General features: G+C 41.1%; 2 protein-coding genes across 4 annotated transcripts; one reads left to right on the forward strand and one right to left on the reverse strand.

Annotated features, from left to right (window-relative positions):
- On the forward strand, positions 1–12,673 carry LOC147322681 (TIMELESS-interacting protein-like). Of its 3 annotated transcripts, XM_086307090.1 has the most exons (9): positions 1–59; positions 1,476–1,579; positions 4,474–4,621; positions 5,080–5,170; positions 6,190–6,265; positions 6,574–6,696; positions 6,783–6,846; positions 7,629–7,841; positions 11,667–12,673. In XM_086307090.1, the coding sequence occupies exons 2-9, from the start codon at positions 1,562–1,564 to the stop codon at positions 11,909–11,911; spliced, it is 978 nt and encodes a 325-aa protein (XP_086163216.1). In that variant the 5' UTR covers positions 1–59; positions 1,476–1,561; the 3' UTR covers positions 11,912–12,673. The 3 variants fall into 3 exon arrangements, with proteins under 3 accessions (XP_086163216.1, XP_086163218.1, XP_086163217.1); XM_086307092.1 differs by lacking the exon at positions 1–59 and having other exon boundaries at positions 1,463–1,579; XM_086307091.1 differs by lacking the exons at positions 1–59; positions 1,476–1,579 and adding an exon at positions 3,023–3,309.
- LOC147322682 (DIS3-like exonuclease 1) lies at positions 12,397–23,840 on the reverse strand. The gene is made up of 9 exons (XM_086307057.1): positions 23,216–23,840; positions 21,101–21,193; positions 20,730–21,018; positions 18,062–18,297; positions 16,723–16,877; positions 16,369–16,547; positions 16,133–16,278; positions 15,298–15,469; positions 12,397–13,731 (listed from the first exon to the last, which is right to left on the reverse strand). The coding sequence occupies exons 1-9, from the start codon at positions 23,452–23,454 to the stop codon at positions 13,414–13,416; spliced, it is 1,827 nt and encodes a 608-aa protein (XP_086163183.1). The 5' UTR covers positions 23,455–23,840; the 3' UTR covers positions 12,397–13,413.
- Between the last annotated feature and the right edge of the window lie 1,678 nt (positions 23,841–25,518).

The following is a 25,518-nucleotide window of genomic DNA, read 5'->3' on the forward strand; positions in this document are numbered from 1 at the left end:
AGCCGAGTTCCCGCTTTATGGCGTTTTTCTCTCCGATTATAGTCAAGACTGATTTAAAGGTAAGCACCGAGCTAATATTAATCCGAGTCTAGTTAATCTTGAGTTTAGCTCCTGAATGAGTCTTTCTGTTGCTCTCCTCGGTGTCTCTTCTCAAGTTTTTGTGAACAAGTTGGAAAAAAAAATCTGACTAAATTGACTCAAGCTGCTTTAAACTAATTCACAGAAAGATATCACCAAAAGGTTGTGAAACACAGAGAAGAAAATAATTTTATTAGAAGAAAGCTTTTAAATGAGCTCATTGTAATCAGAGTTTGTGTTGTTTTATTAGTCTGTTATTAAGGCTACTTAGCATCTCTGTGGCACCTGCACAGCTTATGAATGCAGCTTGCTAGCTAAGCTAGCTAGCGCCACCCTTCTTCCATATAAGGTCACTTCCGGCTCCAAAAGACCCAACATGTTGGCGGTAAAAGTGCTATAATGAAATACATTTATGAGAAATGTAAAAATAAATGTGTTCCAGGCTAAAACACAGCTGCCTTTATCAGCGCAAAGTTGTGATGAGGCTTACTCAGATGATGGCTCAGATTTCTACACCCACTCGGATATACAGATGAAATCAAGACAAGTACATCAATACAAAAATTCACAGGATTGTTCAAAAAATAATAAATTGCATGAATATAGGAAATCTTCCTCTCAGTGACTGAGTTGTCTCATTGTGTCCTCATTTTTTATAAATCAAGGCCTGAGTAACCCAACCTTAAGTGTTCATTAAGGTTTTTGTCACATAGATAGAAAATAAACTCAGAGATTAAGCGGCTGTTATAAACAGAGTGATTAGTTTATGTAAAAAATGTAGTTTGTTGTTGTTCTGGTTTATGTGCTGAAAATGGTTTTATTTGTGTATGTTCAATGTGTTAGACTTGTACATAGTTAAATATATGATCAAATAATGTTGAATCCTGGATATGGATTTGTAAGCAATGAAATTTGAAATAAGGGGGTAGGAACAAGAAAACTTCATCCTACTCCTTTTCGAGCACACACATTCTGTAGACATAGATATTTACATGAAAACTTGATGATTTTTAAGTTTTGTTATTTTTATTTTTTTCTGTTGTTATTTCAATTATATTTGCATGTTTGAAATAAATTTTATCTATCTATCTATCTATCTATCTATCTATCTATCTATCTATCTATCTATCTATCTATCTATCTATCTATCATTTCTCACGTATATTGTCGGGTTTTTTCTTGGCCAGGGCATATTTTAAAGAGGAATTGCTCTCCTGGTACTGGTGTGTCATACTGCTGAATTTGGTATCGGTGCTCAAACCTTTTGTGTTTGTTTCAAACAAGTTGTCCACCCAAGGAAGCTAAAATGTGTTCTGTGTGTTCTCAGATGAACATATGAGACACTTTGACTCTTCAGTGCAGTGTGGAGCTTAACAAAGTTCTGTTTTGTGTCCCAGCTGATCAGGAGGAGGAGAAGAGTCTGACGGAGCAGCAGAGGAAATTTCAGCTACTTGGACTCAGCTCAGCCACTGCAGAGAAAACAATGAGCTCAACACAGAAGGTGACAGATACTAGTGTTAAGAAATACTCCATTAAAAGCTGAAGTACTGATATGTATATTTTATGCTAAACTAAATGAACCTTGTGCAATATTAATGTAATGTAGAAATAATGTATACAATGTATACAATGCCTACATCTTAGACGGTGACGTTGCCTCTAAACATCAAAATGAGCAGGAAGATGTTAAAGTGGGATTCAGCAGGATTCAACCCTAACATCAGCTGTAGTGGCTCAGTGTGGGGAAAAGGGTCACAGCTCACAATCATTTCTATTGAGAGCTCCAGTAGATTTTTTTAATGTACAGGCTGTGATCAGCTGACCTGCTGCTCTCTGTGAATTCATCCAGATGTCTGCAGATGTTTCACGAGTTGTCCTGGCTGATTTCCTTTCTCTACACTGACAGTACACTGTCTTTATATTATACACTAAACTGTTGGTATGTGGGTGGAGCTCAGTGAATGAATGTCAGCATCATGAGCTTAAGTTTAAGTTAATCTCTGCTACACTTGATGTAATCTAACTCTGACATGAGCACCACAGTCACTGTGCACCAGTCACACACTGTTCTTTACTTAAATCCATCACATTACAGTAAACTTGCCTGCTTATCCTGCACTAACCTGCAGAGGATTTTACTTGTATCCTCCTGTGGATACAAACCAGCAAGAACTCATCAGATCTCTGTCACTTACCATTAATGAAGTTTGGCTTTTATTAATAAACAGAGAGCACGGATCCGTGCACAGGAGGATACAAGCAGCTGCTTCTGTTTGCAGTCACCGTGCACCAGTGTTGTGTTTAATTGTGTCAGTGTTCATTTTTAAACACGTTTTTTAAATCAAATGTTTATGTATACATCAAGATTAATGTTCCAAACAAATGACACTGTACAGCAAATACATACATAGACATGTGCAGCAAAAGGAATCCGAGAAGATGTTTAACTTCTAAATGTTTAAATTGTTTGTTTTATATCCAAAGTCTGTCAGTTTGTCATTCCCTGTTATTGCTGCTGACTAATCACTCAAAGTGACACAACATGACCGTGGGTCTGATTTTTCTGGTAAACTTGTTTAGCAGCCCACTGGAGACGGATACCCTGTTCTTTGAACTTTAATACTGGACAGAAAATCGTCTCCTTCCAGAAACAAAGGGTAGCATTAGAACTTGTGTGAACAGCAAAACAATGTAGAAGATTTCCTTTTGTGTCTGTGTTGTGTCTAGGGCTGCCACGATTTGTCGACTAGTCACGATTACGTCGACTATCAAAATCGTCGACGACTGATTTAATAGTCGACGCGTCGTTTGAAGCTTTGTAAGATCCCAAAAGACGCAGGAATAAGTAGCAGGATTTAAGAGTGTAATAACGGACTGAAACAGAAGATGGCAGCACTGCATGTACAAGGATGCCAGCTGCCGTTAAACCCCGAAGAAGAAGAAGAAGAAGAAGAAGAAGAAGAAGCAGCTGTGTCCCAGAATTCATAGCGCGGCCCAGCTCAGTTTCCAACAATGGCGGCAGCTAGTTAGTTTTAATATTACTCTTATTATTCTTTCTGGGTCACAAAATAAACGTTTAACATATTTTCAGCCGAGAATGTAGCTGTGTAAACCTCAAATATCGGCTCAGTTTATCAGGACACCACATATTTTCAAAAGCGCTCCGACGTTTTCAGAGTCGTCTGTTACCCACTAGCTCGATAGCTAGCCGGGGGCTAGGTCACTAGCACGGTGAGAACACCGGACTCCAGGCAAATTGTTTTCAAACCCACCGCCGTCTTTCGCTACTCAGGTTAAATATATATGAGTCACTTAGATAAATTAAAAATGTTGTTGTTTGGCTTTTTTTTTTTAGTATTTTATTTGTTCCTGAGTAAATCGGTTTGTCTGAGATTAAAGTTATAGTTTTTACACAGCTGAATAAACGTCAAGCAGACAGCTGATTATCAGAAGTGTGAGATGCTGGAGAATATACTCCGTTGTCCTGTTATATTTTAGATAGCAAGGAGTTTATTAAACTTCACCGAAACAATCTGCAAATTTCATTAAAATTGAATAAACTATCATCTTGTCTTTATTTTTAGTTAGCACCTTAAAAGCTTAAAGCTGTAAGCTAATGATAGTTATATAAGAGCATATGCTGCATGGTGCAATAAGCTGTAGTTTTACGTCCAGTGGATGATGATCTGATTAGTCGACTAATCGCATAAATAATCGGTGACTAGTCGACTATCAAAATAATCGTTTGTGGCAGCCCTAGTTGTGTCACATCATTTTGGCTCAAGAGTTTACTTTATTGCTATGTTTGTTTTTTGCTATTTTATTACTACATTTGTATTGTGCAGCACTTCGGTCTGCCAGGTGTGTTTTTAAAGTGCTATATAAATGATGATGACGATGATGCTTACGGAACAGCTGAAAGACTTTAAAACAAACCTGTTACTTTAATGATATTTCTGTGGTACTACAGAGTCCAAAAGAAGTATCGCAGTAATAATTCATCCAAATTGTAACTTTTAAATGTCATTATCAGCCCAAAGGTTCACAACCAGTTCATCCCTGATAGAATGTAAATATATACAAATCTATAAATTGTATTATGTATATAACTGTGAAACAAACATAATGGACCATTAATGTATCATAATAGTACATTTCTGAATTTGGGGTATAATTCCAGGTGGGATGAGTGTCTGTACAGCTCCTCCTGTTGATGTAAAAAAAGAAAAAAGTAAATGCCAGTTTTTTTTAGGTTTTCATGTTGATGTTGTAACACAGTAAAGAATTACTCTTACAGAAATAAATGTCATTTTTTCAACTTGCAGTTAAATTCATGTAACTTAATGCTGATGCTGTTGACGACTGGGGCTCACACGTCTTTTACTTTGTCTCCAGGACCGACTCACCATGGTTGACCCACAGGAAAATAGCCCGCAGGACATTCCTGACTATGACGGCATAGAGGATGAAGCTTTCCCCCCACTCCCACCACCACACTCCCCAGGCCGGGGAGGCCAGGAGGAAGGAGACCCTTTTGCAGATGGTAGATGCTGCTGTGCTCTTACAGGATTACTATGAGGTCTTTAAGATGTGATGATTCAGAACTTTGTATTTTAAATTCATGGTTTAATGAAGAATCATAGAAAAATAAGATTCAGGAAAAAAGGCTAATGTGGGAGAAATACAACCTCTCATAGTCCTTCCACAAAGCTTTTTGGAACAGCTTGATAATAATGAATTTGTTAGTTCAGCCTAGAATTAACAAATGCATGAACTGGTTTTTCAGCATCTCTCTGAGACTGGATGTTTCTAACAATAACAACACACATGTTTTTGTTTGCGTGAGCAAATGAAACCTATCAGATACTGTTCAAACCAGCACATTTCTTCTGTAACCTCCAGTCTATAATTTGTCTGGATTTAAAGATAAGCTTGAAGTTTGCCACGCTGCCAACAGAATGAGTTAGAAACACATCCTGTTGTCATGTGTTTTCAATGCAGGAGATGAAGGTGAGGTATCACAGCTGGCTGATGTCCCTACTGCTAAAAGGAGAGGCGTGAAGAGACCCCAACCCAAGCTGGACTCCCACAGGTAGCAAAGACATTTATATCACGACAGAGGGTTGAAATGCATTAAAATGCGCATTTAAATAGGAATTTGATGTCATCTTGTGTGAGCTGGGACACAAGGAGGCCAAAATCATTGATTGACGTGTGCAGACTGTCAGTGTTGCAGCCAGGTTGAACACGAGTCTGTGACTGCACTGGTTTTTATCACCGTTTCACTAATAATCGTGCACAGAGGCTCAGAGACACACTGACCCACAGAGTTGTTGCAAATGTTTGAAAACGTAAGTTTGTGGAAAGAACAAAAAAAGTGATGTGATATTATCTGAGTGGCGACACCTGTCGTTTCGCAGAGTACTGCAGCGTCTTCTTACGCTTTAGCGGCGGGTACAAATGACTGCATCTGTGTGATGATGGTGCAGCTTCACTCTGCCAGTCATTTAAAGAAGAAAGACTCTAATACCATTGTTGTTTTCATCATTTGGATGGGCAAAATTCCCAGACTGAAAATTGTCAGAGCGTTGGAGACATCCCTGGATGTGTGTGAGAAAGATGTTTCCAGTCTCTGTACACCTATAGTGTGAACCTGGTTAGTATTGCCAACCATAAGTCAGGCTCGTTCCCAGTAGTCTCCCAGTGGGTGTCCCAGTGGCACTCCTCTGTTACTGTTCTGTTCACAATGTTCCTGGACAGAACTAAGTTATACTAAATCAAAGGATGTTAAATAAGCTTTTAAGTAAGAACGTCGATTATACTTAGGATAAAACTTGCAAGCTGTATTAAAGAAAAACATAGATTTTCATTTGATAAAATATTCAAATTAATTGCAACTTTGCTAAAATATATATATATATATATATATATATATATATATATGTATATGTCTGTCTGTGTTGGCCCTGTGACAGGCTGGCGACCTGGCTGCTGGGATGGGCTTCAGCCATCCACGATCCTGAATTGGATAAGCCAAATACGCCTGGATGTGCTGCTAACCCTGCTTGTAATCCATTAATGGTTTAACTTAGTCTTAATATTTTTTCCCAGGCTGATATCAGATCGAGGGCTTCCAGCTCTGGGCACTCTCTTTGACAATATCCAGTTCAAAGGCAAAGGACACGAGGTAGGATATGATAACATCTGTCCCACCAATTACCAGATGTGAATGAACATTGGTTTTTGAGCTAAATCTGTTTGGCCTGTCAGCTTTTAATTAGATGTCCTAAATTTGGTTTGAGACTAAAAGGTCAAAAGTTGCCCTTTCTGTCGTGGTCAAAAATGAGTGAGGGGAACCAGAGGTTGGTTTACCAAATTAAGATGTCTTTTGTTCCAATGACTGGAAGTCATTTTTTAGTGGGAAGAAGAAGCGTCCTATCACACACAGCCCTCTTTCATATCACTACTCGCTGTTTTTGATGTTTGCCCCATTAGGCTGCAGACCTGCGGCTGCTGATGCAGAAGATGGAGAACTGGGCCCACAGGTTGTACCCCAAATTGCAATTTGAAGATTTTATTGACAAAGTGGAAAGGCTCGGCAGCAAAAAGGAAGTGCAGGTGAGAGGAAGCAGTAGAATATTTCCTGCAAGCGTGTGGGATTCCTAATGTTCAGAATTTGTAATTTTTTACTCATTCTTCTATAGACATGTCTTAAACGAATACGACTGGACATGCCCCTGACACATGAAGATTTTACAAGTACAGATGGTAAGAAGAAAAATCATTACTGATGGGGATACGGTGGACTAGGGCTGTGCGATATGACCAAAGTCTCATCTCCCGATATAAGAATTCTATCGTCCGATAACGATATAAATCACAGAAATGTAACATTTTCTGTCAATTCTGTGAATCTCGACTTGCGTGAAGTGTTTCCAGCTGCGCGTCATGTAGCTGGAGTCGAGTGTTTTAACCGATGCATGAAACGACACATTTTTAGACAGAAGTTGTAACGGCGCCGTTTTCTTTGTGAGTATTTATTACACGGCGTGCTGCGGGGGAAAGCCTGTTCTAACGTTTGAGTCTAAGGTTTATTTTTTAGCACCTGGCGGCTCTGTTTTACTTCTCATCCGTAAACACTCTGCTCTTTCACGTGATTCCGTTTATTTTGAAAAGCCTCAACAGGATCTTGAGCTTTATTCTGAAAGGTTTATGTGCAACATAAACAAGCGGACACGCGATGGTTTTACCGTCGTTGTTGCTAACGACAACGCATAAAAACAGGCGCTTGTCCGTCCGTAGTGTGGTTATATATAAGAGAAAGAGAGAACTTTACTACAGTGACATCAGAACCATGAAGAAATATTGCCGTAAACAGTTTATTTTGCGACACCACGAAACAAACGATAGCGTAAAATGAAATAGACGTTTTTGTATATATCGTTGTATCGAACAGCCCTACGGTGGATTCACACCTGCAGGTGCACATAGGAAATACTTGCCATATTCCACAGGACTTAATTATCAGCACTGCTTGAAATTGTGTTCAGGTGCTGGTGACGAAGAGGTACAACGTGAACTGGAAACATTTGGGGATCCTGATCTGTTCAGCAGAGAGAGTTTTATTAATGCTCCCCAAGGGCAGATTGCCGAAGCCCTCGCTCCCCCACCTACTCCCTCTCTGACCGAAGAGCAGCAGAAACGTATTGAGCTGAACAGACAGCGGGCCCTGGAAAAGAGGCGCGCACGCCAGCAGCAAATTGGTAAGAATGGCAAAAATGTATCATACAGCTGGGACACAATATAACAGAAATAATTAATGATTCTGCTACAAAACATCCAGCGAAGGTTCATAAGGATCATCTAGCTTCATTGGTGTATTAACTTTATATGAAAATACAAAAAGCAAAACATTGAATGTACAGTATATTGCCAAAAGTGTTTGCTCATCTGCCCCCACACTCATATGAACTCGAGTGACATCCCATTCACGACGTCCGCCTGTGCAGCTATATCAGCTTCAACTCTTCTGGGAGTGTTTATGGGAGTTTATGACCATTTGTAAGGTCAGACACTGATGTTGAAGGCCTGGCTCCAAATCTCTGCTCTCATTCATCCCAGTGGTGTTCTGGTCAGGACTCCCATGCCAGAGTTCATGTCTTTGTGGACCTTGCTTTGTGCACTGGTGCCCAGTCATGCTGGAACAGGAAGAAGCCATCCCCAAACTGTTCCCTTAAAGTCGGGAGCCAAAATGTCTTTGCATGCTGAAGCATTAAGAGTTCCTTTCACTGGAACGAAGAGACTGAGCCCAACTTCTGAAAAACAACCCCGCACCGAAATCCCCCTGCCACCAAACCTGGAGCTCTGTTGTCCTGGCAACTGCTAAGTTGACTTGTCTATCGGCTTTCCAGATTGAGAACTGTGATCCGTCGCTCCATAGACTGCATCTCTCCTGTTCTAGAGTCCAGTGGCGGCGTGCTTTACACCGCTGTGTCCCATTGCTTTGCGTTGCACTCTGTGATGTAAGGCTTGGACTACAGCTGCTCGGCCATGGAAATGGATTCCACGAAGCTTTCTGTGCACTGTTCTTTAGCTAATCTGGAGACCACGTGAAGTTTGGAGCGATGGACTCCACAGAAAATTAGCAACCTCTGTGCGCCTCAGTATCCACTGACCCCCACTCTGGGATTTTACGTGATCCACCACTTGATGGCTGAGTTGCTGTCGTTCCCAAACACTTCCACTTAGTAGCAGCAGTCTGCATGCCTAGGTGCTTGATTCTATACAGCTGTGGAAGTTACTGGATCACCTGAATTCAATGATTTGGATGATGGGTGGTGAGTGAATACTCCTTACAATATAGTGAAGTGGATCTAGTGTATATATCCACCAGAAACCCTGAAGGTCGAGTGACGAGTTCCCGTATTGCACAGTTCGTCCAAACCACCAGAGATTCCTCACATTAGTGTGGAGTTTGGTAATAAGAGGCAAAGCATGTAGAAAACATTGATTTCTTTACTGCCTGTCTGATGTCAGCTTCAATTAGGCGTAGTATTTTTGTTTTTGCCTTACACTTGTGATCCAAACTGTTTTTACTTCCTCTTTAGTTAAAGCGGAGCCAGCTGTCTGCGATCTATTGTCTACAAATCTTTAACAGTGACATTAAATCGTTCTTCAGGGTCCTCATTTACCGCAGAAATGATGTAATGTGATTTAAATGAGACCCATAGAAAAGAAAATGACCTGTTGATCGGTCTCTATTATGAGCCTTCACCCATAAAAATGTGTTTACAGTTTATAACACTAGATGGTGATATGAGACCGTTTCCATTGTATTACCCGAGCATGATTTACTCATCGACTTTAAACTTTCACATTTTAGTCATTAGTCCTCCTTAAGAGGAGCCAATCCACCCCCCCCCCCCCCCCCCCCTTTTTTTTTTCTGTCCAGTATAGAAACTAAACAGCTGACATCATTCGGGTAGTGTAGCTTCCAGAGATCTGAAGTTAACGTGAACTCTGGAGGGCAGTCAAAAGCTTAATTTTTTATAATGCAACATACTATTATTTACATACATATTATTTTAATAAGCAGTTTCAGGGTTCGTGCTGTTTTAATGAGTGTTCGATGGAAAACGACACTGAAGGAATTTGTACTCTTGAGTCACATGACAGTAAATAATTTCGAGTATGTGTACATAACACAGGCTAATGTTTAAAACTATGATTATTATTTTGCTAGCTATCAAACTTGCTGGAGAAATGATTGAAATGCACTGAGTGTGATAGAGTACGGCAGTGCTAGCACAGCAGTTAGTTATGGCATGGTGATTTATGCAGTGTGCTTTAAACTTGGCTAACATTACTTAGCAGTAGCAGTAATATTAGTGACTTCACTCAAGTGAAAGCTTTAATCGTTAGTCCGACACTTAACTAGCCAACTTAAGCCTTAAAGAAAAACTGGTAAAAAGAGGGACTGATGCATGTGGGCACAAAGAAGCCATTTCTTGTGCTGCTGAAGTTCCCTGGCTTTCATTCAAAATGTGTTTATCGTGAGCACCGACACATTAAACCATTTAAAAATTATAAATGGCTTTAAGCTCACATTGATGCCTGTGGGGCTCTATCAGCCACGGAGACGACAGACACATTTTAGTGTTTTAATGAATGAATGTTTCATACTTTAAGGCTGCCTGTTTATTTAAGGGAGATGAACAATACATTATTATTTGACATAATTCTATGACAGGTGATGGACTGAATAAATAGATTTTAGGTCGATGTTTGTGCGTTTTTAAAGTCTTATATGTTGAATTGAACTGAGTGTGTCATCTGTTCAAAGCCTCCCGTCAGTGCTGTTCTCCATGCCTGTCTTACTGTACATGGTGTTATTAGCACAAACACTTTAAAGCTGATCATTTAGGACTGTAACAATAATCCAGAGAGCAATGTAGTCAAACATCTCACAGTTAGTTTTATTGGGAATGAACTTTGACCTGTTAGGCCCCCAGGGCTTTTCTGAGCTTCCTGCTCGAAAATGAAGAGGCCAAAATAAATGGAGTATTTCTCTGCAATTACAAACTCTGTGTAAACAGTCTTGGTATCAAAATAAAGCTAACGCTTGTGAGCTGTCATCAGAGGGGTAAATATTACTGCAGATGTTACTATGTCAAAGTTACTGGGACTCAAACATAGAAAAAAATGATTATTTCCCTCACCTAATTTTTAAAAGTATTTTATAGCTTATATGCTATAAAATATACTTTGGGTCACATTTAACTCCAGAAAATCATAAATCAAAATATGGATGTTACCTGTCCACAGATTCATGGTGATGTAACTGCTCTTTTAACTGTTTGGTGTTTGTAGAAATGGTTTACAGCTGAGATTCAGAGGCTTCTGTGGACACTCATGTCTGCACTTATATTTCTGACCTCGTGTTATAACCGATTAAATGTGATCTCCTCTCTTTTCCCCCATTTTTGGTGGTGTGGGTGCTTAACTAGTTAAAGTACCAAACATCTGTCTCCTGTTGTTGTGTCACGTAGGAAAGAAGCATCAATATCTGATGAGCAGACTTGTTCATTTGTGCAGATTTCTTCTTTTGTGTGGTTGTTTTTTCCAAGTGGAGATGAGCATCTCTAACAAGTTGATTTGTTCACATTTGCACATCTGCATTTTTGAGAGAAATGAGTTTTTTGAGTTTGTGCACTATATGCATATAAGACAACCATTTCCTTTTTCAGTATTTTTGTGTGGTGCATTTTTCTCTGTTTTAACAAAAGAGGAACAAAGAACATTTAAGTCAACCTAAGACGATTTGTTTTAATTTTTACATGGTCTTACTGAGGTGATGCAAAGTGGAACATGCAAACTGTTTTTTTGGTAATGTGCTGGAAAAGCTTGATAATGGACCTTGAAAGTGCTTAAAGTGCTTAAATTTGACCCTGAACAATGAGTTTGAACCCTGCAGTTTACAGTTTCATTTTTCATTATCTCAGCTTTGCCTGTCTTTTATAAATCGTAGTAGACTGAGTGTGTCTGTGTTGACTGAAACCATCACTGTTTCTAATTCTCAACCCTTTCAGGCCCTTCAGCCTCTCAGACTGCTGACATGTTAGGAGACAAACCTCCAGCTGCATCCTCACCAAATGTCATCAAAGGTTCTACTGATGGAGATGAAACTGTAGAAGATCCTGACCTCGAGCCTTCCAACAACACCTCCACGCAACAAACCAGCCCGCTTCCCCCCAAAGACTCTGAGCCCGCTGAGGCTGAGACCGGCCTCAGCCCTGAGCAACAGCTCAGCAACGACTGTGTAGAGGGGGATTAAAGTTCACGTGCAGCAGTTTCTGCTGAAAAGCTTTGGCAGTGAGCAGATTTAAAGGTTTCCCAATGTTCGTGCCTGCTCATTCGAGTAATGTTGTGCATTTCTGGTGGTTTATATCTTGAGCACATGTTCCTACTGTGACGTCAGCTTTGGGTTAGCAAAGACATTTATAATCAATGGAAATAAATGTTTTTCTTATTTTTAAAAGTCCAAATCTTAAACGTATTTACCATGTGTTGGTATCTGTTACAGAAAAATATTTGAACTGATCCACAGTTCCTGCTCTGATGCATCTTCTTTCTCCAGTTTCACTATTGGCAGAATTTTGGTTGCAAACATGTTTCTATAAAAGGCCTCTGTGTGTGTGTAGTATGTGAGCTGTCAACTGACCATCACCCTCTTCCAAGCATTAAGTGCTCGTTCAATTATGAACAGTTCTTTCTTAAGCTACTGCAGGGACATGAAACGCAACACGATGAAGTGGCTCCATCTGCGCTAATGAAAACACCATTTTTAATTACAGGCCACTGCACACATATTGAAATAGTTATGTACAGTTCATATTTCTGTTGGTAGTTCTAGAAAACAATCTTAAAATCCACAAACCAAAAAACGCTTCTGATTATTTACCAGTTCAAACAATAAAAATGTCCTTGGTGTTGGTGTCTTCTATACAGGCTCTTGATATACAAACTATAAGATAAATACATCCTAGTTTTATACATCACTTCCAACACAACCAACCTCAGGTGTGTTCATTACTCTACGGGTTTATTTTAAAGTCTGCTAATGAGTGACATGAAGTTTTATCAGTCCGGTGACCTGTCCAGGGCGTATCCTGCCTCTCACCCTATGACAGCTGGGACAGATTCCAGGACGTGCAGAAGAAAATGGACGAGTGGACGTTTTATCATCTCCAGAACAATACTCGTGCTGGGTTTTGTATGAAGTGGTCACAGGTAGTACAATATGTGTGAACTCACCAAAAATGGTTCTATAACACAAGACATTTAATTTACACAAGACATTGATCCCACCAGTGAGATATTGAGATCACTGGTGCTGAGAGAAAAGCCTTTTGTTACCAGACTTCTTTAACCTGCTGCAGTTGACTAGTTTCCTGCAGGATTGAACCACATTTGCAGTGAGTACTAGGTCTTGTCAAAGTAACTGCTGACACTTCACTGGCATTAACACGTTCCCTATCCTCCTTACAACTAAGTTTAACTTGATGTGATTTTAAAAACTAACTTTTACAAAACGTATCCACTGATTCGGTTTGACTCTGGTTTCTAAAAAGATGGCGGGACATGTTTTTACTTAATATTGTGTTTGCTTTCCTGTGACTTCACACACTCGTGTGGTTTGTCCACACACAATCTGGAGCTACAAGAATGACCTGGATGACTCAGCACGAGTGATCTTCAATGATCACCGTTCTGTTAGCGCACAGCGTGCAGTTCTCACAAGTGTCTGCTTGGAGGTAAAGCTGGGCTACAGCGTTTCTATGCTGTTGTTGCCGGGAGGCGTGAAGCCCTTTCCAGATCCATCAGAGCCAACTCTCTGATTTCTTCCAGAATAGAGTACAGACTGGGAGTTTTGCTCTGACGAAACTCTCTTTCCTCTTTGGAGAGTTTGGGGCGCCGGGCTGTCTTCTCCTGAGCCAGCGCCTCTTCATTCTGACGCACCACCTCTTTGACCAGCTGACTGCGGCCCTGAGGGCTGGGCTGCTGGGACTTGGCACTGTGGTGAGGCTTGTTGCTGATGACCTCGAGGTTTAGACGGTCAGCGTGGCAAGTTGAAGAGTGGACAGAAATACGAACCTGAAGAGAGCAGAGAACGTAAGTCACAGTATTCCTCAGTTCGATCACTACACAGTAATGGCACCTACTGAAAATAGTCTAATGGAATGCTATGCAAAGACAGGCCCACTTAAGGTTTGTGACGTAATATATAACAGCAGTCCTCTCAGCACTGTGCGCAGCGTCACAGCTAAGTAGACAGTGGTGTAGAGTGGAGAAGTTTCCGACTGTGCCACAATTTTGTTCATAAATAGGATAAATTGGATACGTATGTTACACACACGTATCCAATGTAACAAACGTTCATCCATCCGTACACGAACTTTCTTTACTGTGCTTTCTAACATTCACACGACGTGGAGACTGGAGCAGAGGGGGAGAAAAACATTCATTAACACTGTGACCTCGGTCAAGTGTCACAGTGAGGTTGTTGTTTTGTTGATTTGTTTGTTGAATATCATCATCATCTCTTTGTTTGATATGATCATAGCTTGACAGCAGTCAATGCTGTGGTGGACAACTTGTGTTTGGGCTAATGTTTCTTTCTATCTTGTTTTGGCCACATGTGTCATCCATCATCATCCATCAGTAAGCTATGTTGTTAGCATTGCCTTTGCCCTTTGACATTTATGACCCCAGGATAAGTCCATGAAAGAAAGAAAAGATGTTGATAACAGTGGAAGCAGCAGTACTCTGTCACTTTTTCATGTCTTAAAGCCAAAGATGTGAGAATAACACACCGTTACTTCAGTTTCTTTTTGTTAGCTAACCTTAGGGTAATGTTTCCTGCTCTTTTTGCTTAAATCACATGCACTTATTCCTCACAATCATCGTGTGTAACATGCCTGAACTTAATATAACTTGACGCCAGTGATGGGCAGCAACGCATAATTAGATTACTTTTTTCAAGTAACGAGTAAAGTAAGGGATTACTGTTGCAAAAAAGGTAATTAGATTACTGTTACTGTCCCGTAAACACGCTGCTCTACTGTGTTACTAAACCGTGAGTTTGTTTGCAAGAGTGTCTCATGACAATGACATAAGTGCATGCGACGTTTGTGGTAACAAACGTGTGCAGAGCAACAATGGATCATTTATCGAGTGCGAGAGAGAGAGTGCGACCGTGCAGCGTTTAAAGGCGTTTATGTGAAAACAATTACCGCCCACTGTCATTTTTTATCTCCCTTTACAAAAAGGTTTGTGTAGAAACGCCACAAACTGGAAGCATTACATTTCTTGTCTTGGAGGAGAGCCCCCCCCCCCACACTTATGTTTTTGTTTTCATATAATATTTAAAAACAATAAACTGAATAACTTTAAATGATTTATTTTCAGGAATCATTTTCGTCTCATTCATCTTACTGACGTTTTGTTACCTTGAGATTAGCTAACAAAGCAGCAACCACACAACACTTTATCACAACAAGATCATAAAACGTCTCTTAATGTTGGACCACAAAAGATCCAGTAGTCGTATGAACCTGTGATTCATATACACTCATGCATATATATTTGGAATCGTCGCCTTTAGGCGCTGCATTGCTGGAAACCTTCTAAAATGATTGATTAGCGTTTTCTGTGACTTACGGTGATGTGGTCAAACAGTTTGAAGGTGGAGGTGCCACAGCTGGAGGTGGTGGTAATGCGGTCCGGGTATTTTCGCACAGTGCCACCCTGCCAATCACAGCTGCCGTCCTGTCCCGCTACCACCACCAGGCCCTCTTTGTTCTTCAGATACACAGGCCCCCTCACACCATACCTGTGAACAACATGGCTGTGGTCAGAGGCAGCCTTACTTACTCAGTGATATTACTCAACCTGCTTTGCGCCCTGTGATTTTAATCATTACATGGATTCTACAGCCTTCTCAAAATGACCACAGGTTACATTTTAATAAACTGTTAATATTGCATATCCCTGTAACACCACAAGCATGGAGAACACTGATGTTATTAAATTACACTTTCCTTGCAATAAACAAGCAGCAACCTCCAGAGGTTAGCTAAGCTAACGTAGAAGTGCCACAAACACAAGGCTGGCTCCAAAGCACCGTCCCTCCCCACAGACTCAACTTCAGCAATGCAATTAACTTATTTAAAGCCTGGTAGAGAAAAGATTCGGGGTTTTAGCCGATTTTCCCTGCTCACAATAAATGTTTAAGGAATTAGTTTAGTAAATTTATACAATTTAAAACTCATTTTGAGGTTTTTTAAGAGAAAATAAAACTAGCGTGTATACTGTTAAATATACATTGATTAGCGTGCAATTACATCTTCCAACAAATTCATTCATTGTCATAAACTTTGAATTCGTCTATTAAAAATACACGAGTGGTTGGCCGTCTGTGAGCTGCTGTACAGCTCCATTAAACAAAGGAAAAGAAGAAGACTGCAGAACAAAACACAGGACTGAAGGTTCTTACTCTGGGATAAACACCAAGACACCGTTGTCTCGAATGGAGTAGACAACAGCGTCAGCCACACAGCACGGGTCTGTCTGAGGGTCTCGTTCTCTGAAAAACAGACACTGAAACAGTGCTGTGGATCGCATTTGGGCTGCCTGTGCTGCCTGCAAATGAAACACAGACGTCAGCACAGCTTCTGTTAATAGAGTAAGAGGTGAATCATTGAAAAACACAAACAATAAAACACCCCTGACCCTGTTCTTGCTGTTGACATGGTGAGCCATTTCCTCCACTTCTTTGTTACTGGCTGGTGCTTTACCAGATACAACGCCCCTCTGCATGTGCAGGGCTGCGGTAAGAAGGCGGTGCACGACAATGTCTGCGTACCGACGGATGGGTGAGGTAAAGTGTGTGTAGCGATCCAGAGCCAGACCTACGACAACGAAGCAAATATCAGCACGTTAGCCTTCTTTCTAGTTCTCAGTCGAATAATTCTTCACAAACAACAGACGTTGGACAAGTGTGTGCAGACGTGTGATGGATGGACTGACCCACAGTCACACTGAAACTCTAGTGCAGCCAATAAAAGCTGTGCAGCGGTATCGTACCATAATGGTAGTATTGGTCTTGAGGATGAGCACCAGTGGAGAAGTACAGAGCCTGTGACATAGCAGTGGTGGCCATCATTCTGAACAACCTGTTCACCAAGGGGTCCTGTGGGTCCACAGCTCGGTCCAGTGAGGCAGCTAAAGCCTTGTTGGACCTGAAGGAACAGAGCCAGAAACCAGGGATGAGTGAGGCCTCTCATCTCAGCAGTCAGTGACACAAAGCTACTTGCATCACCATGTCTCTTGTCCTGGGACCGGTTCTGCTGTTGGTTTAACCCCCCCCCCCCCACAATCCTCCAACCGCACATTCATATTTTGTTTTCAAACTCCATTGCAGTTCATTCCACGCCTCAGATCCTCAGACCTTTTGTAAACAGTTAAACAAATAAAAGTTAACTGTAATAGATTACAGGTTGTAATTAAATAAATCACTGCCTCTTTTAAAAAACAGAAAAACAAACCATCTTTAATTATTTGAGTTGTTTGTTTTGTTCCCGTGTGAGAATATTCAACACTGCTCTCTGTGCAAAACGGGTTTAAAAGCATAAACAGCTGTGGGATCCTGTTTGTCCGGGATTTGAACCGGGGAACAAACTGCGGCAGGATCAGCGTTGTGCCGAGGTCGGCATCGCCGACAGCATGTGTTCCCCCTGCGTGGCGAGCGTTCGCTGGGCACGGAGTGTGGATCCAGGTTACGCCGCCTCCATTACAAACAGTCAGACGTGGAAGTAGTGATGTTTTAGTTTTGTAAAAAAGTGAAACCTGAGTGTCGTTACATTACCATTCAGTTTAAGGGTTACAACAGAAAATGAAATATTTATTGTCCTCTCGTGGTATCAGACGGGATTATTTTAACAAACGAAGGACATTTTACCTGATAATTATATTTATCCTGTAACTTTACTGTGTAAAGAGCTAAAACCTCCAAAGTTTCAGGAGTAGTTAGTCGTTATAAGAAGTGTTTGTGAACTGAAAATCAAGAATGTGGGATCCTGTTTGTCCGTGATTTGGACAGCCCAGCGTGTGCTCCCGACGCAGGGGAAACTAATTCTGTCGGGGAGACCGACCTTGCCACGACAGCTGTTGTGAAGCTGAAGCCAAAGGCAAGATATGCTTCATCATATGTTCTAGTCTTTGGTTTGGAAGCATATTTGGCTTCAACCTCAACCTGAGCTGAAGGAACATGTCTTCTTCTTGTCTGACTGCTCATGTGACACCTGAGTGTGTCCCCGTGTTATCAAACATTTCAGGTTCACACACTTGTGTGTCTGAACATGATGTGCGTTGGACTACAATATGCATTTCCTCAGTTTCTATACTGAACAGTCAAAAACATTACCTGGTGTCAATGGTGAAACCTTTGGCCTTTGCAGTGTCCACCAGCTGGTTGAATAGCTCCTGTTGTGGTGGTGGGTGACACCTTAGAAGGGCCTGGTTGGGGAAAGCTTCCTGGATCTTGCGGGCCACCCAGTGGTTGGCGTAAATCATGCACTCTGCCACGGTCTCATGGACCTCCAGGGGCTGACGAGGGACCAGGGCCGTAATGTTCCTCTCCTCATCCAGCTGGGCACCCACCTGAAAAGGGAAAATGCTTCTAACGTGACTTCAATGAAAAAGAATATGAAAATGCATCAGTGGGCCACATTTTACTACAGTTTACTTTAACTCAGTTGAACATGCACCATTCCACCGGAACAAATGCTGCACGGAGAACCAAATGTGAATGAATCTCAACCTGAAAACAGTCTACTGTCTTTCCTACGTTCAGCTCTCTATCATACCAGTAAGAACACATATCCCTAACAGGCACACAGCTCTGCTCATGGGCACAGAAACTCCACCGATCTGCTGTTCATGCTTTTTGTTTATAGTGGACAGCCAATCAGAGTTTAAGTTAGCTCAAAGGAAATGTGCCTTAAAGAGAGAACAAAACTTTTCTCAGACTAAGGATGAACTGAGGGGACCCAAAGCACTTCAGCAGGAACCAAAAGAAGCCAGAAAGTTTGGATTTGAACACAGTTTTGGCCGTTTTATATAATAGATCAAGATGAAACATCTGTTGTCCTTATCCTTCAGGACAACTGATGTTTCACCAGCGGTCAATAATCCAGCTTTGTCAAGATAAGAACTTGATTTTTGGGTGGCAGCTCAATCATTAAACACACTTTTAGAAATATATTGGTTTTTCCACTATCCCAGAAGCAACCCGAGAGAATCATTTTTACTTCATATCAATATTCTGTGTGCGTACAGCCATAACAGGAATGCAATAACTGAATAATAAATAAATCCAAGACATCCTATTAGAGAGCATCTTATAGAACAACAGGAATTGTCCATATGAGGTTTTAACAGATGGCCGACCAGCCGCTGTAGATAAATGGCTGTGATCTAATGTGAAAACTGTCAGTGGTTTCACAGTGGAGTGCTTGGTTTCTTTATTCCAATATTCTCACTGAAATGACTTTCTGATAAAATGTTTTCTGCTGAGGAACGTGTTCTGCTTAGACGCCTGATTTTAAAAATAACGTCTCTATTAGACCGTACTATAATTTATTATCGATGAAAAGAAATATATGGTATCCATCTGTAATTCTGTAAATAACACAGCAAAAAACCAAACTAAACATAAAGACCTGGAAGACTCCTGCGTCTAAATTCATTCAGTTATTGTACTGAGTCCTGAACATGTTAGAAATATGGTATCTAAGCAGATTCTTACTCTGGATGGCATTACCTTGGCCTCCAGTAACGCTGTGAGGAACCTTGGAGTCATGTTTGACCAGGACATGTCCTTCAATGCACATATTAAACAAATATGTAAGACTGCGTTCTTCCATTTGTGCAACATCTCTAAAGTTAGAAATATCCTGTCTCAGAGTGACGCTGAAAAACTAGTTCATGCATTTATTACTTCCAGGCTGGACGACTGTAATTCATTATTATCAGGATGTCCAAAAAACTCGCTGAAAAGCCTCCAGCTGATCCAAAATGCTGCAGCAAGAGTCCTGACAGGGACTAGAAAGAGAGAGCAGATTCCCTTCATTGGCTTCCTGTTAAATCCAGAATTCAAAATCCTGCTCCTCACATACAAGGTCTTAAATAATCAGGCCCCATCTTATCTTAATGACCTTGTAGTACCATATCACCCTATTAGAGCACTTCGCTCTCGCTCTGCAGGCCTACTTGTTGTTCCTAGAGTATTTAAAAGTAGAATGGGAGGCAGAGCCTTCAGTTTTCAGGCCCCTCTTCTGTGGAACCAGCTTCCAGTTTGGATTCAGGAGACAGACACTATCTCTACTTTTAAGATTAGGCTTCAAACTTTCCTTTTTGCTAAAGCATATAGTTAGGGCTGGACCAGGTGACCCTGAATCCTCCCTTAGTTATGCTGCAATAGACCGTGGCAGCTGGGGGATTCTCATGATGACGCCGAACATCATCATCACCTCTTTGTCATCATTATCACTGACTACATGTTTATAGACCAATCTCCATTTAATCATTAGTTATCATTAATCCCTGGCCCTTTTCCACAGGTGTCTTTTGACCTGATTTCCTCCCCTCGGCTGTATGAAGTGTTTCGGGGTGACTGATACTGAATTTTCTAACCATGATGTCATCTGACAAAATGACCAAACACAGAGGTTAAGTCAAACTTTCACTTAGACAGAAGCTTAGAAGGGAGAATCTTCTGCAGCTGAAATGTGCGAGAAAGATAGTGGTTCCAGTTTTTAATGTGCAGAATGGATTTCTCTCCACTGAAGCTATGTGCACGGTTTACTTTGTTTGATTCACTTCAGATTCATTGAATCATTTTGTGTCGTATGTTAGACGTCAGTAGTGACGATGTGTTAGGGTTAGACACTCAGCTATAACATGCTTACGCTTTCAATTAAGAACATGAACCTTAAATGTTTGCAGTCTTTATTTATATAGTCTTACTGTTAAGTACACACATTACCAAAACACACAAAATACTCTATGAAGATACAAGAAACCAATCATACCTCCACTCCTTCCAGCTCCAGCGCTCCTCCTCTGTCCCTCTTTGCCCGAAGATGTCTGGCTACATGTGTGAGCATCTCAAGTGCCTCAGTGAGTTGAGCTAGCTTAGAACCCTTTTCCTGAGGACCCAGGTTGGCCAGTTCCGCTACCTCAACCTGTTCTCCGTTGAGGAGCGCCTGAGCCAGCTCGTAGTGGAGCTGATAGGAGGAGCGGATGAGTGTACGACCATACCAGACCTCTTGGACTTCAAGGGATTCTGCGTCAAGCTCCCAAAGCACGCTCATTGCATACCTGAATTTGAAAGTGTCAGTTACACAACTAGCATGCATTTTAAGCATATGAAAATGAAACGTGTGATGGGAAGTCTACTAACCTGTCAGCACCTCCCAGCAGTGAGCAAAGGTCTGCGCTGAGAATAGCAGGCAGCATGTCGTACCTGCGGTCTGCCAGGTAGTAGGTTGTAGCCCTTAAGAAGTGACATAATAAATATAAAAAGGCAATGAGATCAAAGCAGCAGCTTTATCATCTTCTTTCTAATCAAAAGTGAGACATAATTTGAAAATAAGTACTAAATATTCAGAGTTTGTTCCACCTTTGTCATTTTCATCCTTCTGTTTATTAATAAGTCAGGAAGGATGAAATAAATAAGCAAAATGTTTTTCTTATGATTTAATAAATATTCCCCATTTTCTGAAATAGAATTTAAGGCTTCAAACCACAATCATGAGATTTTAATTTACTTCTTTAAAGTGTGGAGGCGAGCTGGACAGGTGGGTGATCTGCACGCTGCTTTGTGGACAGCTATGAAATGTAAAATGGAATTTTAGAGTAAGTCAGAGAGAAAGCAGAGGACCAAAACTACATTAAAAATCACAACATAAAAAATATATAGTAAGATTTCAGTATTATTTTATAAGTGCACGTTGTTAACAGTCTACACGGAGTTTCTCTCCTCACTCGGCTCTCAATCATCTTCTGTACATGCTGCTGCTGCTGCTGCTGCTGCTGCCTTTAAAAAACGACATGCACTTCATGGACCTTCTTACTAATTTATCTGCAGACTACACTTTATCAGATACATTTTATTAGCACTGGGTTAGACACTTCTGCCTTCTGAACACTCCTTTCTTCACTTCCAAGACTCAACAAGGTGCTGAAAGAATTCCGTAGAGATTTTGGATTATAGCGAGATTACACCGAGATGACAGCAGAATGCATTTGCTGCAGATTTGTCGGCCGTTCAGCTGTGACACAAATTTTTTTGGGCTGCTTCCCTGTCACATGGTGTCATCGCTGCATGTTCCCAGGAAGGAAAATTTGTGGAGATCAAGTGCAAGCATTACTTTTGCAGCCCCGACCTTCACTTCATTTACTGCAGATATTTTAAACTCAGTTTTATTCATTTGTACAATACAGCACAAAATAAATAAATAAATCAGAACATGTGCATATATCTGGACATAAACACAGATGAATATCTTCTTGTTCTATTACTGTGGTTCAACTGTCTTGTTGTATCATCCTCTTTATTAATAAGATGCACTGAAAGCCAATTATAGACAAACCATTAACATCAGGTACTCAAGGTCACATGCCATCATGTGACCTCCGGTGTTTTCCTGACACCCGTAACTGTACAAAGGGGATCTGAAAACAAATGATGTGTGACACACTGTTCTTTACTTCTACCACTCAGTAGAATAAAACTAATTTAGTTGGAAGCGGACTCATTTTTCCTTTTTTTGCTGCATGACCTTCTGGTTGAATGTTGTGTACAAGTATGGCTGCCATGTCCCGTAGTAATATATGTTTATGAAGGCCACAGTGAAAATCACTCAGGCTTTCCCACAGCGGAAACATTCCCCTGTCCTGTTAATGGCATCGTACTCAAAATGAGCACAAGTTCTTCGTAACAACATGGACCACTGTGTTCTGTGTGTAGCAGTTCTCTACTGTGAGAACCCCAACCACCTTTTAGCACGACCAGCATTCGTCCATTCGCACACATATTCATACAGCGCGTTAGTCTATACCTTTAAGCATTTTCTCTCACATGCACACTCACACTAACGGATGCATCCAGGGAAATTTGGGGGTTAAGTATTTTGTGCAAGGTGACTTTAACATGAAGCCCGAAGGCACCAGGGATTGAACCAACAACGTGCTGACCATTGGTTCAATTCCTGGTGCCAGTGATACTTTCAAAGCCATCATGGACCCTGTGAAGTCCTTCTACATGTGATTAAATGATAGACATTTAAGGCTTAATGCTTCACATCAGACACGAGCCTTATTTAAGGTGGCCCTCTGTGTTATTTATAATTGCGCTACAAGGCATGCTGCTGATGCAACATTAATTCAGGCAACAACTTTCTTGCCTCTTTGTACTTCTGAAAGTTCCTCTGAACACTTATGCAAGATGCTGTAATTTTCTTTTATCCTTTTATATCCCACCTACTCTACCCAACCACTCCAACCAGTTCCTCACCTTGAACGTGCCTCCAAGTCTGTGAGCGAACCCTCTTTGACAAAGTGAGTGACATCAGCAATGTGAACTCCCAGCTCCAGCCTTCTGTTGGGGAGCTTGTGTACAGACAGCGTGTCGTCTACATCTTCACAGCCGCGTGGATCGATGCTGAACACCAGGCGACTGTCCCTAAGATCCCGCCGCTCTGCCACCTCAGAGGGGTCTACCGTCCACGGCTTCTCCAGAGAGTTGACCGGCATCTCTCTCAGCTGATGGCAGACGGACAGGCACAGCTAAACAGCCGCATAGTCTTTTGAACTTTTCACATTTTGTTATGATTCTATACAAAACATTAATAATAATAATAATAATAATACATTTTATTAAGCGCCTTTCAAAACACTCAAGGACACTTTACACAAAGACAAAGCAAAACAGTGTTTCACTTTCAGTTGCTCCCTTGTCACAAGGGGTCACCACACCTGATAGCTCAGCATCTTTTGATACGGCAGAGTTTTATACCAGATGCCCTTCCAGGCACAACCCTGATTTGTATCTCCGGTTGCAATCGAACCAGTGACATTTTGCCTGCAAGCCAGTGTGTAAACCACTGATGAAAAAAGGAAAGAATGAACTATTCCACATATTTAATGATTCTTTAATATTTTGTTGATTTGATAATAATAATAATAATAATAATGGATTGGATTTATATAGCGCTTTCCAAGGCACCCAAAGCGCTTTACAATGCCACTATTCATTCACTCTCACATTCACACACTGGTGGAGGCAGCTACAGCTGTAGCCACAGCTGCCCTGGGGCAGACTGACAGAAGCGAGGCTGCCATATCGCACCATCGGCCCCTCTGGACAACAATAGCTATATTGCAATCTTTAAAACCTTTGGTTACTATGGTAACTCTCTGATAACCAAGCACTCTCTGATGTGACCAATCACAGAAGCTCTACTGCCACCCCCTTTATAACATAAAAAGTTATGAATGATGTTCCAGTCTATGATAGTGGACTCATCTGTGCTTGTCCTTTGTTACAGCCCATTGCAACCCTTACACTCCTTACAGTGGAAATGCAGTTGTCTTCAGGTGTTGCCTAGGTTTAACTGCCGATTGTCTACACCTGGTGAGGTGTGGCTAAAGGCGTTCCTGAAGTGGTCTAGTCCAATCACCTTCTCCAGGCCAATCAGCATTCATGCTGTGTCCTCGGTTATTCTTCCTTGTACACGCCTCATCTCATCACTCATGCTCCATTCAACCATTCCACCACCAGCTTCCAGGCTCTCGGGGCTCCTGCTCTAATCCTTTTCACAGACGGGGTTCTGTTCCGCTGAGATAGGCCATCTGAGTCTAACGGCAAATCACCTGTTTAAATTCTGTTCATCAGTAAATCAATTTCATTCTTTCAAATAACCTCTCCTTATTAAAATATCTGCACTGTATTTAGTGATGAACAATTGTTAAACTCTGGTGTTTGCTCCCATAATTTCCCTTTTATTTTGACGCTCTCTGCTCTTTCCTCTTTCACCTGATCTCTGACTGCGATTGTTTGGAGGTGAAAACCAAACATCACCTGGGTTTCAGAAAACCAGAGTTACCCTGGTAAGCAACCATTCTCTGTATCTCACTATGGGAGATATAATCTACTTCCAGGTTGTAAGTTCTTTATCCTTAACAAGGTATGGAGCAGGGTAAGCCCACACTAAGGACTGAGTGTGCCAGTGAGGATGCAATAATATCAAAAACGCATAACCTAACAAATGTAATAGATGGTCCTCTGGTGAACTGTGAAGGTCACACTCTCAGTAGCCTTCAACAGCCACACAGACAGATACACTCAACAAAACAGGAACACACAGATGCTTCAATCTATGCAAAGGAGTGCAAGACACAGAAAAGCGCTATATATGGCTACATTTTCAGCAATTTACCGTTTAAAAGTGGGCCCTGCATAAACAGGATGTGGACCAATTGGTGCATTCCCAAAGTAAATGTGATACGAAAGAGTAGCTAAATGCAGTTTAATAAATGGAAAATAATCCTCTCTTATTTAGCTAATCCTGAAGGAAACATAACACATGTGGAACAGAGTTAGGAATGGGTACCGGCAATGTTCCCTCGAAGCTGTGTGTGTGCACAATTGCGCACTGCTGGCACGGTCTCTGCGCACAGAAAATCTGCGTTGCGCACAAAAAAAAAAATCTAATCTGAATTGAAATTAAAATCAATACTTTAACAAGTCTGTTTTGCAGTGTTAGTCAGTGACTGGCTGCTCCCGTATGGGATCCAGCCAGTAATGCGATTCACATT

The sequence above is a fragment of the Aulonocara sp. 'chitande type north' Nkhata Bay genome, linkage group LG9 (assembly GCF_057382095.1).
Source record: "Aulonocara sp. 'chitande type north' Nkhata Bay isolate Kocher_YH1m ecotype deep benthic linkage group LG9, A_spYH_male_GT1.1, whole genome shotgun sequence".
In the NCBI taxonomy this organism is placed as follows: Eukaryota; Metazoa; Chordata; class Actinopteri; order Cichliformes; family Cichlidae; genus Aulonocara; species Aulonocara sp. 'chitande type north' Nkhata Bay.

Bases quoted from the DNA above. Each gene is read 5' to 3' on its own strand.
- LOC147322681 (XM_086307090.1), top strand. The intron at 6,847-7,628 runs GTAAGAAGAAAA...AATTGTGTTCAG, and splicing joins AGATTTTACAAGTACAGATG to GTGCTGGTGACGAAGAGGTA. The intron at 7,842-11,666 runs GTAAGAATGGCA...CAACCCTTTCAG, and splicing joins CGCACGCCAGCAGCAAATTG to GCCCTTCAGCCTCTCAGACT.
- LOC147322682 (XM_086307057.1), bottom strand. From the start codon at position 23,454: ATGCCGGTCAACTCTCTGGAGAAGCCGTGGACGGTAGACCCCTCTGAG. The intron at 21,019-21,100 runs GTTAGTAGACTT...TTTCAAATTCAG, and splicing joins CTGCTGGGAGGTGCTGACAG to GTATGCAATGAGCGTGCTTT. The intron at 16,279-16,368 runs GTCAGGGGTGTT...TTTCATTTGCAG, and splicing joins ATGTCAACAGCAAGAACAGG to GCAGCACAGGCAGCCCAAAT.